This window comes from Rhinolophus ferrumequinum, chromosome 11 (genome assembly GCF_004115265.2).
Source record: "Rhinolophus ferrumequinum isolate MPI-CBG mRhiFer1 chromosome 11, mRhiFer1_v1.p, whole genome shotgun sequence".
NCBI classification, from domain to species: Eukaryota; Metazoa; Chordata; class Mammalia; order Chiroptera; family Rhinolophidae; genus Rhinolophus; species Rhinolophus ferrumequinum.
This window is the reverse complement of record NC_046294.1, coordinates 80,117,634-80,134,478: the sequence shown is the minus strand read 5'-3', so window position 1 is coordinate 80,134,478 and position 16,845 is coordinate 80,117,634. Positions and strand designations below refer to the sequence as shown.

The following is a 16,845-nucleotide window of genomic DNA, read 5'->3' as shown; positions in this document are numbered from 1 at the left end:
TTTCCGTTTCTGGGAAGCTCTTTATCTGTCTTTTGATTTTAAATGATAGCCTTGCTGGGTAAAGTAGTCTTGGTTGTAGGTCCTTGCTTTTCATCACGTTGAACATTTTGTGTGTATCCCTTCTGGTTTGCAAAATTTCTGTTGAGAAATCAGTTGACAATCTTAGGGGAGCTCCCCTGTAAGTAATTAGTTACCTTTCTCTTGCTGCTGTTAGTATTCTCTCTTTGTCTTTAAACTTTGCCATTTTAATTATAACCTGTCTTGGTGTGGGCTTGTTTGGGACTCTCTGCTCCCTGGACTTGAGTGTTTATTTCCTTCTCCAGCTTAGGAAAGTTTTCAGTCATTATTTCTTCAAATAGGTTCTCAGTCTCTTGCTTTTTCTCTTCTGATACCCTTATGATGCGAAATTTATGCTTCATGACCTCATTTTTTTTTTATTCTTTTTTTTTTTGTTTTTGGTGTTCTGACTGGGTGTTTTCTGCTACCCTTTCTTCCAAATCACTGATTCGATCCTGTGCTTCATCTAGTCTGCTGGTGATTCTAGTGCATTCTTCATATCAGTTATTGTATTCCTCACTTCTGACAGATTCTTTTTTATGGTTCCTGTGTCCTTTTTTATGCGCACTATCTCTGTTGAAGTTCTCACTAGGTTCCTGAGCTTCCTTATAGCCATTGTTTTGAACTCTGTATTTGGTAGGTTGCTTGTCTCCATTTCGTTCAGTTCTTTTCCTGGAGTTTTCTTCTTTCATTTGGGATGTATTTCTTTGTTTCCTCATTTTGAGTGCCCCTCTGTGTTTGTTTCTATTTATTAGGTAGATTTTCTATGTCTCCCAGTCTTGGCCGGGTGGCCTTATGTAGTAGGTGACCAGTGGCTGCCTGGCACAGTCTTCCTAGTCAACTGCTCCAGGTGCTTCAGGAGTGTCCCTTGTGTAGGTTGTGTGTGCCCTCCTGTTATAGTTGAGCCTTGATAGCTATTGGCACATCAGTGGGTGGGATTGACCTTAAGGCTGATTGGCTGTGGGGTTTGGCTACATCCTCACCTTACCGGCTGCTGTGCAGGGGGTTTGCCTCACTGAGTGGGATTTGCCCCAGGGAGCTCTAGTGCCTGTTGAGACCAACTTTTGTGCGTGCCACTTGTGGGTGGTGTTCTGCTGTGATGTGAAGACAACCTCCAAGTATGTTGTGTCTGGGGCTCTGGAGCAGGTCCAGGTCAGCCACTGCCTGTGATTGGCTAGGGGCTACCTGGTAGGAGCTACAAAATAATCCTCAGTTGTTCACTGCCTATGCTAATTCTGGAGGTGCGTGGGTGAGGCCACGCTGCAAACTAAGGATGTCTGCTACCAGTACTGGGCCTGGGGTAGCTCCGCAAAAAGCCAGGACACCCCGAGACAAGCTGCAACCTGCTGGTTTCCTTAAGGTTTAGCCACTGATAAAACCTTGTGTATGCAAGTTGGGTGAGGCAGAGTCTCGGAGTCACTAGAGTGGGACGAGTTGTGGTCACCAGGTTAATGTAAATTATGGTTTGGTGCCAGTGCTGAGCCTGGGGCTACTTAGCAAAAGTCGCAGCACACTGAGGTGAGTAGCCATCCGCCTGGAGTCTGTCGGACTCTGATAGTTTTCCAAGAAGAGTGCAGTGCAGGCAGGACTGGCTGCTCGTGAGAAAGTGCTTCCAGTGTTGGATGGGTGGGGCCCAATGAGTCAGCAGAGTGGAGCAGCAGAGCTCACCAGACCAGTCAGATTCGGATTTGGCCATAACTGTAGAGGGAGGGCTCGACATATTAAAAGTGGCACCCACCTACTGGCTACACAAGAGGAGGACCCCACAAGAGAAAATGGGACCGTCCTCCAGCCCTTGCTCTGAAGCCATACACCTCAGTCTGCCCACCACATTCCCCTGACGCCCCCTGAGTCAGTCTTCCTCTGCCTGCAAGTGAATGAGTCTGTACCAGCTGTTTAAGAGGACTCGTGGCTTTCCCGCAGCCTCCGTCTTACCCGAACTGTTGGAATCCCCACTGTTTTTCACAATCAAATGTTGTGGGAATTACTCTTCTTGTTACCAGTGCTCTGGGCTGGGGAGGTTGGTGTGGGGCTGGGGTCCCTAGATCCTCCAGGGGGAACTTCTGTGGCCAAGATATCCTGCCTGGTTCTCAACTGCCACACCTGGGTGTGGGGCCCATTCCTTGTCTCTGCCCCTCCCACCAGACTCAGTATGGCTGCTGCTTTATATTCTTAGTTGTAAAACTTCTGTTGAACTAGACTTCAAATGGTCTTCAGGTTGATTGTTTACAATTTAGTTGTAATTTTAATGTGTTCACGGAAGGAGAGGCAGGCACCATGTTTATCTACTGCACCATCTTGGATCTCCTCTCGGTTAATGTGTGATTTTTAATGAGGCCTTCTTGAAATAATAGCCCTCAGCTCATGGAAATACCACAGCTTGGCCACTGTGATGCATGGCCCTGGGGATCTTTGCTGGACAGCTTGTCCTGAAACAAAAGAGACAGCAGCCTACCTTTGAGCTGTCTTATCAAAGCATGCAAGATCATTGCATAGACCTCCAGGGGAAAGAAGTATGTCATTCCTGACCCAGAGGTTAAGCAATGGCAATGTTTTTTTGTTGTGATTTTGTTTATTAATTGCTGTATTGTCACTGAGTTGACAGTCTGGTATTTTCCTGTAGAAATCACATTGGTTCCATCCCCTTAGCGATGGCAGGGCAGAGTAGCCAAAACAAGTCGGGTGCTTGTCCTGCCCTTTTGCCTTTTACTTAAATTCCTCTGACACTTTTTTTCCTCTTGGCACTATTATCTTTAAGCCTGTTTCTCCACTGCTTGGATGTAACACTCTGGAGGGAGAAGGAGCTGTCACCTTGTTTCCCTTGGTTTAACGGATGAAATGATTATGGTCTGATGTTATGTAACTGTTTCCGTCTGATTCTTCTATTCCTGTTTCCATCCAGTTCCTTGCTCTTCTCTTTCCTGTTCACTCACATGTCTCCAATTCTTTTTTGTACCTAGAATAGTCTCTCTATTCCCCATTTGCCTGCACAAGCCTGCTGTTTCCAGGAAATTACATAATGTTCAGTTGAAATGGAAATCTTCTGGAGGACGAAGAGAGTTTAATTACTCATTGGGTAGAAAAGCCAAGTCATTTCTTTCTCCAGAGTTGTTCTTTTAAACTGATATTACCGGTTCTGAATGCAGCCAGGTCGTTTTTGTCTGTTTGGGGCTCTGTAGGCTGTCAGTGTCCAAAATATGGGGGAGCATCCAGCTCGTACCGTAAGGCTGAATGGGGTGGCAGTTTCCATGGCTCTTGAGGAAAGACACCTTCAGTGAGGGCCTGGGGTGAACCAGCGTTTTCTGCACAGGGGCCCATTGCAATGCTGGAGCAACTGAGGGCATCCTGGCTAGGAAGCACAAGTGGGCTGAAGAGGGACATGCCCTGGTCAGGGACAGTTACGGTGCTGCTGTCTGTATCTCTAGTGGTGGCCCAAAGGCTGAGGAAGCTAGATTTTCCTGTGAAGGACAGTGAAGAGCCCAGCGCCCCTGGGGTTAACAAGAACCACTTCCTGAGACCCAAAGAGCCTAAAGAGGACACCGGGCAGGTAAGTGCCACAGACACACGGTCTGAGCCCTTCCCTCTCATGGGCGTAGGTGTGGGCAGAGGGCAGCCAGCATGGCCTGGTGCTAAAGCAGGCTAAGCCGAGAAGCAGTGCCGTTAACTCTGTCCCTGAGGAGAGAGTCAGGTTTTAGGGTCAACGGTATATTTTGAAAGCCTGTTGCCCTGTTCCTTGTCCTTTGTTCTAGGAATGCTTTCTGAGGGGGTGGAGTGGACTTTCCAGAGCTCTATCAGTCCATGGCTTGAGGTCTTTCCCCTTCCTCCATCAGAGACAGCGAGGCCCATGCAGGGGACAGGGGGGCGTTTAGTAGAGTTGCAGGCCATTCCCACTTACCTCACCGAATAGACACAGCTTTTATTTGCTCCTACTCCTCTCTGGTAGTCATTTCCACTTAAGGAAAAAACCATTTCTGTCAATTTTACTGTGTAATAGTCCAAATGTTTTATGAGCCCCGTTTGATGCCACTCTGGAGGAGGTAGGCCAAAGTTTAAGTTCAGCCATCAAAGTGGGTGCCGACCCCTCTCCCTCAGGGGGGCGATTTATGACATAAGTACATTCAGAAACAGCACACGGGCTTGGCTGCCTTGTTCCCAACTCAAGCTGCATTGGTTTATTTGGAAGATAATTCGTATTCTCACGCCTCCTCCAGTGGGTTTGCTTGGTGGAGATTTTAAAATCAAAAAAGACTGCCTTCTAAATGTCCCTGGCTTTTCCTTCATGTTATGTGAACTGAGGCCACAAAGACCTTCCTGTTTTCCGGCCCCGAGCGGCAGTCTTTCCTCTTAGAATGTTCACCCATTGCCGTGGTGCCACATGCTTGTCAGGGGATCGTGTTTAGGCAGCTCTGGGCTGTTGTGCAGTGGCTCTGCTGCGGGAGGAAGTGCTGGGGTGACAGTGCCCTCACAGGCACAGCCAGCAGCCAGCCCCTCGGTCCTGGCAGCTGCCTGAGGCGGTCAGCCCTTTGTGTCCTTAGGTCTGTTTCACACAGCTGGGCCTTACGAAGGACCAGGAATGATAGTTACATGTTTTTAGGGCTAAACCACAGACTTCCTTGGGAGTTTCCTACAAATTCAGGGTCAACTGGCCATGCCATTAAATGCACGGCATGCCCCCGTCTGCGCGTGGAATCCTGGTGGAAAGAGCACGGCTGCCCCTGAGCCTCGGGCCTTGTAACTGCAGGCACCTTGCCAAGCACTTGGCAGAACCTCTCTTAATCCTCACAACAGCCCAGGGGGGTGGGCGGCCTCCGCTCCGTCTCAGGTGGTGGTGAGACTCCCCCCAACGCTGTCATGTCTACCGGGGGGTCTTTTCCAGCAGTGGAGGCCTGGCAGTGCAAGGCCTCTGACGCTGCAGTTCATTTCACGCAGAAAATCCCCTGCTCTGTGACTCAGGGAGCCTTCTCTGCATTTGTTTCACTTAAGGAAAATGACCCGGGGGTAAGATGGAAAGGGAATTGGCTGTTGCCAGGCAGAGCCCTGTGTGTCAGGGGCCAGCAGCCAAGTGAGTGATCCAGGAAGTCATCCAATTGCAAACCAGAAATTGTTCTTAACCCTTCACTCACTGTCTGTGGTTCATAGCAAACTCATCCATCTGTCCAAATGGGGTCAGAGTGAACCCTGGCTCTTCAGAGTCCTGGGAACTGTCCTCAGGTCTTGGCTGGCTCCAGGGCCCTGTGGGAGCCATTCAGCATCCCAGGGCTTGGGCCTGCCACTTGGTCCAAGAGAGAACAGCCCCAAGGGGTGGGAGCCAGTTCCTTTTGGCAAAGAGGGCCTCTTTGGCCCCTTGGACACTGGCCCTTGGGTCTGCAGAGCCGCCTGTGCTCTGGATGTTGCATGTGTCCCCCATGTAGGACCTGCCAGGAAGCAGTGTGGTCACCACGCACACCCTTGTCAACCCTGGGTCAACCCAGCTGCTCCTTCCTGGTGTGGATGGGTGGTCTCCCGTCCTAGCCAGGTGGGGCTGCCCTCCTGGCCGGTCCGAAGGTAGCTGTCTGATGACAGCTGCTGGCGGGCCTGTCAAGCGAGGGTTAACAGAGGATTTGTTTATTGAATCATGAAGTAGCTGTCACATGATTTTAATCAAAACACCATTTCCCTGACAACAGTGATGTCAGTCTTGTTATTGCAGGAAGGAGCAGCTGTGAGGGACGTTCAGTCTCCCTGCCGAGCCCAGGTTTGGAGACTGAAATCAAGGGAAGCATCCATAAATCATGGTTGCAGGCCCCGACGTACCGAACCCACCCTGTTCCTCTTCCTCTTCTCTCTGTCCAGACAATCTGTTCTGCACGGACACTGGCCAGAGCCCGGCTCTGCCCCCTGAGACTCCGCGGAGATCTTACTGTCTGCAACTCTTGCTCTGTCTACTCTTGTTTCTACTTCTGATTTTCCCAGTTTTCCTTATTTTCCCCAAACTCAGTCTTCGGAGCCCCTAGGATCATTGGCCTCTGCCTTCTAGCATCTGTCTCTCCTCCATGCTCTAACCAGCACTTGCTGGTGACCCAGGCTCCAACCTCCTCTTGGCACCTTCTCCACTGTGGGAGCTTGGGGGCCGGGCAGCCATCTCTGCAGAGAGAGACCCACCCCCCCAGGCCCTGCTATCCTTCTTCACCTAGGAGCTTGGCCTAAAAGTTAAAGACTGATGAAAAAGGTGGGAACATGGATTCTCATGGTTGCTCTTATGTCTGTGGTACCCATAGCTGGTGCTGCTCAGAACTCATGAAAAATGAAGAAATCTTTGGCACAGTTCTGGAGCTGTTGCTCAGAATAGGACAGCCATTCTTAAATGAGAGGAGAGATTCCATAGGCACCAAGCAGCCATTTTCTATGTCTAGTGATGGGACAGTTAAGAGTTAAAGCAAGACGAGTCGAAGTGAGCTGCTCTGACAAGCCGTCCGGAGGAGCTGGGGACTCTCGTGGGTGCTCTCTTGTCTGAGGGCAGTGTTATGCTAGGCTGCATTTGAACCTCACAGCAAACCTGGTAGCTATGTCAGCCAGTCTGTGTTTCCAGGTTACCAGTGGGGACAGCAAACCTTTGCAGTGATTTGCCCAGGTTCGTTTTTTGCGCAGGGCTGGGAGAGGTGCCAGTGGCTGAGGACTCAGAGGTTCTTTGCTGCCTCCTGGGCTGTCCCTGGCAGAGAATGGGTAGGCACCACCCCGTCTGGAAGGACTTTCTGGCCAGGGTGGCTCCTCCAGGGGATGGGCTGGGGGAAGGCAAGCCTGTTCTCCCGGCCTCATTCCTGTCTCCTTGCCCGGCCCTTTCATCCCTGGGGCCTCCGACTGCCTGCCTGCCCTTCGGCCTTCCCTTTGCTGGCTAAATATTAGGCTTCTCCAGTGACCAGAGGGTCAAACTGAGAGTTAGCCAAGGCTGTGAACTCAGGGTCCTTCGCACAGTATGCTCCCAGGAAAGGCCTAGGGACTCTTTCTCGATTCAGTTGTGTCCCACTGCCCAGCTGTGGGACCTGTGTGGCCCTGCTGGGGTGATGGGTGTCAGAGTTCTCAGGCCCTCTGTTGGGCATGTCTGGCCCCATTATTCCCTCCTCTTTGGGAGTTAGGGAGATTGAGTCAGAAACTCGCAAAGTGCCTCATGGGAAGAGTGACTCAGTGCTCCCTTTGAGAAGCCAATTCCCCAATGCCTCATTTCTTCTGGGTCCAGATTTTCTGAGGTTTCTGCCCAGCCAGCTCTTGGGGACTCAGCTGCAGGGGGAGTCTGCTTTCCATGATGCTGTGTCCTCCCTCCCTGCCCCCATCCAGGCTCCTTGCTTGGTGGCTCAGCCCTGCACCCGCTCTGCCCAGGCTTCAGACTCTGCCAATTCAGACCAGCTCTGAGTCAGCCATGCCTAGGAAAGTCCCCTAGAAACTTACACAAAGGGAGGTATCAATACTCCCTAGGGGTAGTTGCAACTATGGGTCCAGAGGAATTCAGCTGCCCGGTGGGTTGGGACGTGGCAGCAGGAGGAGTTAGAGTTGAATGTCTGGAGGCACGTAAAGCTCCCCCTCTGCCTGACCTGGCTTTTGGGTTTGGCCTCCTCAGTGATTGAGGTCATAGCTTCATACCGTGTGGGGGCAGGTATGCCAATGATGGCTAGTTTCTGAGGTGAGGGTCCAGTGCCTTCACTTCAGTTAAGACCCACATCTGACAGCCAAGTATGAGCCATGCACAGTATCCCCTCCCACCACAGCTGCTCAGCCCTCTCATTTCTGTAAAGTCACAGTGGCTGGGGTTAAAGTGAGACGGGCAGAACTGTAGCCTGTGCAGATGAGACTTATTTTGTAGCCATGTGGTGCCCAGGATTTCGTGCACAAAGCCCAGAACTTCCTGCCACAGTGTCCTGGGGCTGCAGGCAGAGTGGGGGCCTCCCTCCCTTACCTGGATCAACCAGGGAGGGACTGGAACAGTCAGTGTGGAGGGGCCCTGTAAGAACCATAACTGAAAAGCATGAGGGATTGCTGTTGGAGACACTAATGCTCTTTCTAAGTCAGGGGTTAGAAATCCTTTAACTTGGGATCCATGAGTAGGCCTCAGGGGGCCCAGGAACCACCATGTTTCCCCGAAAATAAGACCTAGCCGGACCATCAGCTCTAATACATCTTTTGGAGCAAAAATTAATATAAGACCCCGTCTTATTTTACTATAAGACCGGGTAATTAATATAATATAATATAATGTAATATAATACAAAATAAAAATATGTAATATAATATATATAGTACCGGGTCTTATATTAATTATTGCTCCAAAAGATGCATTAGAGCTGATGGTCCGGCTAGGTCCTATTTTCGGCGAAACATGGCAACTGCTCCCCTGAAACATCTGTCCCAAGTTGTGTGTCTACGCACGTTTCTTGGGAAGAGGGGCCAAAGCTTTCATCAGCGTGTCAAACGGATCTGTGAAACCTCAGTTTAAGAACTACGGTAGGAAGGAGCAGATGGCCACCAGCAGAACCCAGCCTGGGCAGCTCCCTGACTGGCCGTGATGGAGGTGGGCTCTGGGTAGCGGCACTGCATCCCTGTGGAAGTGTGGGCACTGTCAGCTCTAGTCCTCGGCCCGGCCAGGCAGAGGTCCCAGGTCTGGGGCTCCGGTCCCCCCAGGCCCTCTCCTCCACCCTGAGGCCACAGAACTGAAGGAGGTCAGGGGCCTGACTGGCTGCTGAAATTCTGGCCAGTTTCTGCTGGCAGTTCTGTTATTTTTGCCTGTACCCTGGACACGGGGGTTGTTTTTGGCAACACAAAAATGTTGGAGAAATTTGGTGGGGAAAGAAAAAGTTTGCAAAACACCGTTTGTGAAATTGAGTGCTTTCCTTTAAAAAAAAAAAAAAGGCGCATTTGAAACTCATTGTTACCGAATTCTTGGGTAGTCAAATGGTCGTAACAGCCCTTTGGGGGCAGGACTGAGTGCCCGATAAGCAGTGCTGGGCCAGCAGGACAAGTTGATGGAGCGCGCTCCAGCCCTCTTCCTGCCCTTGGTGGTCTCCTCCACTCCTCCCTCCCCACCCTCTGGCCCGCGGGTGATCCCTGTTTGGGAACTGTCTCAGTTCTATAGCATAGGCTCAACTGGAATGGTTGGAGTGAAACCAAATCTCAGTTGAATTTGCTGCCAGAAAGTAGGATTCAGTACTGCCCTTTCACTCAGGGTCTGGCACTAAAACAAGTCCCGAATGAATGAGAGCAGCGTCAAATGCCTCGGCAAATGGGATCCCCCAGCACCTGCGGGCAGTGAGCTGGTGCCTGTGTGGGGGTCCACAGATGCATGTGCGTGTTGAGGCCTTTTGCAGCCCCCTGGAAGACGTGCTGTCATGAGTAAGCAGAAGTATCTTGCTGGCCCCCCGGTTCCCAGCCCATGCCCTGTAGCTTGCGTGTGCTTGGGGAGCCCACCTGTCTGACTCCCTCCTCCTGCTGCAGGCCCTTGCCTGACTACTGCCCTGAGAAGCCAGGAGCACCCGGCAGCGCCCCGCCGGACCTGGTCCGTGTGCAGACTGCGGTTAGCAGCGCTTCCGGCAGCGTTCTGCAGCAGCTAACGTGTACTCGGGCAATTTCAGAGCAAGGTATTACTTACCCTGCTGACGTCAATGAGAACGTATTATCCACTGTCCTCCTCTGCAGCCTGAAATGAGCACCAGCGCTCAGGGAACACAGCCACCTTCCATACTTTAAAAAATTCCACCCAGGGCCTGACGCGGTGAAGGCCCATGTCATTCGCTTGACATTCGTATCACCCAGTCTCTTAGAAAACAAGTTGTTTTTATTTTAATTCAAAAGGGATAGAAACATAAAAACAGTGTATTTTCCTTGCAGAAAATTACCCCATTTAAATTGCGTTTGATACAAAGATCATTTACCAAACTGCATTTTAGGCAATTTTCTAACATTGAGTGACAGCTTACATTTTGATTTTTCACATTGAAGCTATTATGATTTGCACTCAAAATACCGAAACTATTGAACTCACCTTTTTTTCCCTTAGTAATTAAAAAAAAAAAAAAAGAAGCACACAGAGAGAATAACTACAATTAGATTAACTTTATCTAAAGTAATTCTTCTTGGACCAAACATCCGGCAGAGACCACCCTTCTCCCTTTAGAAATAAGCAAGGAATCTTGCCCTTCCTACAAAGTGCAAATATCTCCGCATCACTTTTAGTTCTTAAATTGCAGTCCCGAAAGGGAAGAAAACCTCCTTTTCTCTCTGCTTCTTTTCAGAGATTTTGGTGGAGACAGATTCTTTTACTGTCAGTAGTGGGAAGGTATTACCCCTTGAAATTTCCTTGATTGAGCAAATCTGAACAGATAGGCATCACACAGCCAGCGGCAAATCCCAGTTACCTGTATTTACTAATGTAACATCATTCCAACCTGGGGCCCTATTTTTCCAGGATGCTATTCTTTACTTCTATTTTTAAAGCTCCCTGCTTAACTACCCACTCTGCCTCTGAAAAGACAAAGTATTCAATCAAAGTATATTATTTTGTTAACCCTAAAAGTGTCTAATCAGCACTTTTACTTGATGGGCCTTAAATGTAAAACTTTATGCCCCTCCTCAGGACCAGGCTGAGCTCGGCTTCTTCTGTGAGTAGCCCTATGTCTTGGGATCGAGTCTGTTGGCCTGCAGTGGTGGGCTGAGCAGTGCAGTCTGGCCCCTTGGAAATCATAGACTTCTGTAGGAAATGACTATATTGTGTATATAACTTGGAAAAACTAGACATCTTTAACGTGAACCTACACTTGTCGTTAACGGGCCCCTGCAAGGATGGCAGCGGGTGGGCCTGTCTCCCTCAGCCTTGATCATGGAGGGCCACCTGGACACCTGTACTTGTCACCTGGAGGGCACCTCTTCCTCAAAGCCAGACAGCTGTCAAGTGGAGAATAAGGTTGAGGGGACAATGTCACCCTTACCTGGCACTTAACAAAGCTGTTTGTTCGTGAAAAGAGTCAGCTGCTACTGACCAGGGCAAAGAGCGGAGTGAGAAGCCAGAAGACAAGAGCTTGTTCTGGCTCCTCCCTCACAAGCTGTGTCCTCAGACAAGTCACACAAGCTTCTGAGAGCTTTGGTTTCCTCAGTTGTAAAAAAATGAGGACTGTATCTGCCCAACTAATTTCAGAGAATTGCTGTGAGGATTAGAAGAGATTGTGAAAGTGCTTGGCAAATGAATGTACAAATATAAGCGGTTGCTCTTTTGGACGGGCAAGCTGAGTATGTGGGCAGGAACCATCGTAACGATCACCGGCTAAGTCTATAGGCAGTGCTGCTGCTGTTTCTCAATCTATGCGGTTTTATGTGCCCAGTTCTACCAAATGTGTCAAAATTTACCCACACGAGATGTGGACATAAGAGGTGATGCAACAGAGTGGCTGTCAATCATCCAGGATCAGCCAGGCTACCATACTGGGGAAAACTGATGAAACAAGTATGGGAGGGGCACTGTGAGACTAGAGACTCTGGGCTAACGGCCCCTGGAAGGTCTGCCCTAGCTCCTTCTGCTGCCTTCCAGAGGCCACAGGCAGATGCAGGAGGAGTCCTGTGATCAGTCACCTCCCTGGGACCACAGGCCGGGAAGGACAGTCCCACTGGACCTGTCAGAAGGGACATACAAATTGAAAACATTTTGGGGGGGGTCCAGTTTAGAAACAGAGGCAGATAATACTGCTCGTCTTCCACACATCGCTCTGAAGGTAAGCTCTGTAAAAATTTCCAGAAGCAACGACATGATCAAAGATCCCTGCCTATACAGTGACTCCAACTTACTACCTGTTCTCCAGTTTTTACCTTTGATGTCTAGGCACAAAGAGACCAACTGGCTCAGGTGGCTTCCAAGGAGGCAGGAGAGGCAGCCCAGCTTAGGGGCGCAGGCGCAGCCAAGGTCAGCCCTGCACAGCACAGTGATCCCACCAACGGTCACTGGGACCAACGTTGTCAAATGGTACTGTGCATTGTCTCTAGAGGAGGAATGTGAAGTTATCTGGAGTGTGAATTTTCTTTAAAGCAATAGGGAACTTGAGTGTAACTGTTGATACAGGGTTTTAAATGTAACTGAGCTGAGAATTCTGACCCCAACATAGAACCCAATATTTAAGGACCTGGGGCTTGACTAGAGATCAGAGACCCGCAGATAAAGCCACTCATTTCATTATGTCCACATGTCTGAACTGGCTGCATGTGACCAGAGGCTGCTCTAGTTGCTGTGTACCTAGATCTTTGAGCAGCTATAATGGGACGCTGCTGCTTTTCACTGTTCTTTACTTTCTGGTTGGCCACCCACTCTGGCTGAGAATACACCCTTCCTCCCAATTCTAGCAATTATGTGGAATTCTTTTCTCTAGGAGTTCCCCCCTTTAGGCACTGATGACAGTGTGGGGGCAGATGGGAGAGGCCAGTGCCACGAGGAGTCCCTTCTGCAGAGGCCTCTCGTCGGCTGGCGGGCGGGACTCCCACCAGCTGGTCCTCCCTCCCTGAAAGGGCACAGGGCCCCCCATTACTCTGGGACCTCTGAAGTGATGGCTGACTTCCTGATCCCAGGTTCCTGCCAGTCCCACCTGAGCGACTCAGGACACAGCTTAAACACTAGGGGTTCTTCATTTCTGAGGAGGGAAGGGGACTCCGACTTCTTCATATCAGAACAGAGTCCTTCAGCCCCATTTCCTAGCTCTCCTCCGTGGGTCCCCAATGTTTCCCATTATGTGATATTAGAGGGTGGCTGGTGCAGAGACCCTTCTGCCCCCTGCTCTGTTCCAAGGTAGCAAGAGGGCAACGCAGGCCTGGGAAGGGCAGAGGTGGCAAGGGGGCGGGAGGGATTCAGTGCGGCTCACCAGCAGTTTTAAAATGGAACTTCCACCGTCTTTATGTTGTGTTAACGTGCTCTCTTTGCCTTACAGGGACCAGCATATCAGTTGCATGTAAATACTAGAGACATGTTTCCCCAACTGGAAATTGCAGAACTAGTGCATTTTTCCCAAAGTAGAGACTAATTCCCCAGGATTAAAAAAAAGAACATAAACAAAAAATAAAGTACCACACATATTGCACTTTTTGTCAAGTGAAATTTTTACCTCACGTTCATCTCACCAAAGTCTCTTCAGAGGAGCCTGGTTTACATGATAATAAAGCTAATGATTATTATACAGTAGTGTACACACTGCTAACGTGAAACAGACTGGAAAGTCATTATTTCAAAGTAGCCTCTCATAAAAAGAGTGGTATTAAGCCTTCTTAGTGTTAATGTTTGTAAAGAGAAAACTGCTTGGAAGCTTACATAGGTCACTAGTTAGGGGACAGAGCAACGGAGGTGATCAGACAGGGCTGGGCAAACACCTGACTGGCCAACAGAACCAGTCTCCTCTCCCCAGCTTACCTTTCAGTAAATACAGATGGTTATGGAATTGATTTCTCTTTGAAATAAATGAGAAAAGCAAATAGCTTACAACACAGGTGAACAAGACAGGTCGTGCTGCTGGCCAGGGGAGTGCTGTGCCACTAGCCTGTGGTTTCCTAACAGACCTGTCACCGCCGGGTGCCTCCCTACGTCTGCCTTGGGGTCCTTTCACTTCAGCAGTCTCTCGCTCTCACTCATCTGTCGACCTAAGTGTCTTGCCATCGCTCCTAGGTTTCCCCCGCTGAGCGGCTCATGGCCTTGCTGGGGGCAGGTGTTTACGCCGATCTGTAACTGTGCCATTCCTGTGACTCTGAAATGAGCGGCCTCCATTTTCAATCTGGAAGGCATGTTAATTTCATAAATATTACAGCACTTTAATAGTTTATTTTGGGAAAATATTCTTTAGTCTAAACACATCAAGCCCTGTGTTTTGCAAAGACTTAAAACAGATCAGAGATCTTAATGAAAGGATCTGTTAAATGAAATGATGTTATCTATTTCACGAAATCATCAATCTTAAGCACGAGGAGGAATAAACAATCCATAGAAGGAACATAATTTACTCTTCCTGGATTTTCACTGTGTGTTATGAACTCACAAAAACAACAGTCCTCCGCGCCACTCCGAGTCCAGCCCCACACACAGCGCCCTGCGAAGGGTCCGCACCAAGTGGAACCGGTAACATGCGCGGCTCGGGGCTGGGCTGGGGGTGCAGGGCACAGCTCCTCAGACCTTCCATGCTTCTCCTCGCCGCCTCAACACTTACTACAAAGAGGAAAGGCAACTTAAAGGTGTTTCTAGTGCAGCATCAATGTAGTATTTCTCTTTGTGCTTTAAGGAAGATGCTTTGTGCTTAACGCATCCATTCATCTGCTGATAGGACAAGCCATTCTAAAAGACAGAAATGATAATCTTTGTAAATAATACTGAATTTGTAGCATTGGGGTGTTACTGTCCAAAGGACAGATGACTCATTACTTCTAGGTATACAGTTAACTAGCTGTAGCGTCTACTTTTTACTTACTTTGATGAATGAATTATAAGGGTTAAGTTTTACTAGTAATATAATGTATTTCACAGATTGATCTGCTTAAATGGTTAACACATCTGTGGTTTTTGAATATTGCTGTAATACTTGAACATTTCATTACAAGTCAAAACTTTAAGGAAATTAAGAATGCGATTCCCACATGGTGGAAAACAAACTCTGAAGTGACTTTGGATTTAGCATTGACATAAAGGAAAAACTGTTGGTTTCTACAGAAAAGAAATAAGTAAAGCATGATCTGGGGGGCGGGGAAAAGGCACAGCACTACCACTTCACATGGAGATAAAAGTTCATTCTGCTTGTTCTTAACATTTCTAAGCCCTACATGAAACTGTCCAAATATACAAAGCTCAATAAGCTACTAGCAACATATAGTGTAAAGTCAAAGTAGTTATTACATTTTAAAAGAGACGCTAGGTCCTCTAAAGACCGACTGCCCGGACCCAGAAGTGTCCACAACAGACTGGGAAGCGCCCGCCGTTCCCTGGCCCCGGGCCGGTGCTCTGGATGGTTTCTCGAGGTTCTCGCCCCCCACTCTCCACTCCGGTGCATCTCCTGTCAGTTCTCCAGGCAACATCTTTGGGTCCTGAATACACTCTGACTCTATAACCCAGGTAACCCAGGGCACCTTCTGAAGAGGTGTGTTGCCTGCTCCCAGATGGAAACGACTGCCAGTCTCAGGGGTCAGTACCAGCTGTTACTTAGAGGCCCCGGAAACAAAGCTCACGCTCCACTGCTTGGTGATGGTCTTGGAAACAACTTGCATGAGCAGCTTAGAACTTATGCTTCAACAAGAAAGTACAACTTTCCTTTATTTCCTGTGCATCGAATTTCATTATGCATTCTTGATTTGCCTTTAAGCAACATGCTGTGGCTTGGCTTCAGTGAAAAATATTGCCTTTCTCTTTCCCCCACATATAATGGCACGCATTTTTCCTGTTTTCACCAAGGGTTCTATCGATAATGAATTGGTATGCTTCTGCATAAAACCTAGGTCTGGATGGCTTTTTATAAAAACATTTTTTGGTGTCTCCCATGAGAGCTTGCCTCACTTGACCTAAGGGCATGAACTTCAGCCTACAACTATGTTCCAGCACTCGCCACAGAAAACTGGCAGGACAGAGCCAGGAAGAAGCAATATCCACCCGGCTAGGCCCTCTGATTCCAGTTGGGCAACTTGATATTTCCCCCTTGGGGGGGGTGGGGGTGGCAGGAAACTAGGCTTTAAATGTAAAAGGCTGGAATAAAAATAAAAACACACACTCTTCCTTCACTTGACCTGCCTCGCTTCCTGTGCCGGTTAATTCACCAGGACATAGCCACTGTGCTGGGGGTCCACAGCCTCCAGCATTTCACAATCAAAGAGTCCAGGGAACTCAGAGAGGGCTAGAGGGTCGTAGTTGGGGGGGGCCTCCTGCAGTGCTGAGCTCCTGGGACAGTCTGGCGCAGCTATGCCACTCTGCGGGGCTCCGTCCAGAGGGTACTGACAGGGAGTGGGGTAGTCTGGCTCAGGAGAGGCAGTGCCCGGCAGCTCACAAGTCTGATAGGAGAACTGCAAGGGCGCCGGAGCGGCTCCTGACGGTTGTGGCGGCGGCGTAGGGGGTGGGGGTGGGGGCGGCTGCTGCAAGTGTGCCTGGGGGCCTGGTGAGGAGGGCAGGGGCTGCAGCTGCATGTCCTGGTACTGGCTGACGAAGGGGCTGTACTGCATTTGCTCAGAAGCAGGCTCCAGGACGGGGCTCAGGGGCTGGGTCAGGCTGAATGGCGCTGGCTGCTGGGATGGCGGTGGTGTCTCCTGGTGGGGAAGGGACAGCTGCTGGTTCGGCTGTGAGTACGAGCTCTCTGCTATCTGCATCTGATTGAAATAGGCCTGCAGCTGAGACTGTTTCTGGAGGAAGAGCCGCTTCTGTTGGAGTCTAAATTGGCAAAACCAAAAGAATTATAAATCTTTGATGGCAATTTTAACGTAAATTCAGTATCATGCACTAGCTTCAGTCCTCTTACTTCTCTTTCCATGGCACAGAAACAAAGTGGGGGTAGGTACAAATCGCGTCTGCTTTCTTAAACCTAATCTTACTTTTCGTTCCCCAGTTCTGACTGATTCCTCGGTGCTAACGTGAACACTAACTCATTTTCTCTAAGATTCTTAAGTTTTTCTCCCTATGAAGCGAGAGGCTGATTTCCCATCCAGAGAGTTTCGAAGGGGGTAACACCTTGGCCTGTACGGGTGCCTGTCGGTTAATGAACTAAGTAATTCTACCTTGGTCAAGGTGCGTCTAGTGAGGCAGGGGCACGAATGAGCGCAGGGAAGACGGAGGCC

The 16,845-nt window shown here is 49.4% G+C and overlaps 2 protein-coding genes across 4 annotated transcripts in view; one reads left to right on the top strand and one right to left on the bottom strand.

Moving 5' to 3' along the window:
* Positions 1-13,091, top strand: part of PPP2R1B (protein phosphatase 2 scaffold subunit Abeta) — a 36,576-nt gene extending 23,485 nt beyond the window's left edge. The window contains exons 15-17 of the mRNA XM_033119715.1: positions 3,483-3,604; positions 11,891-11,971; positions 12,984-13,091. Of these exons, the coding sequence (XP_032975606.1) occupies positions 3,483-3,604; positions 11,891-11,971; positions 12,984-13,076 (296 nt within the window). The 3' untranslated portion in view covers positions 13,077-13,091. The remainder of the gene's footprint in view (positions 1-3,482; positions 3,605-11,890; positions 11,972-12,983) is intronic.
* A 1,145-nt stretch (positions 13,092-14,236) lies between these two features.
* Positions 14,237-16,845, bottom strand: part of SIK2 (salt inducible kinase 2) — a 112,718-nt gene continuing 110,109 nt past the window's right edge. For 2 of the 3 annotated variants that reach the window (XM_033119708.1, XM_033119709.1), the window contains exon 15: positions 15,803-16,441. In XM_033119708.1, the coding sequence (XP_032975599.1) occupies positions 15,829-16,441 (613 nt within the window). In that variant the 3' untranslated portion in view covers positions 15,803-15,828. Of the gene's footprint in view, positions 14,372-15,802; positions 16,442-16,845 lie in introns of those variants that run through there. The other variant, XM_033119710.1, reaches the window with a different exon arrangement.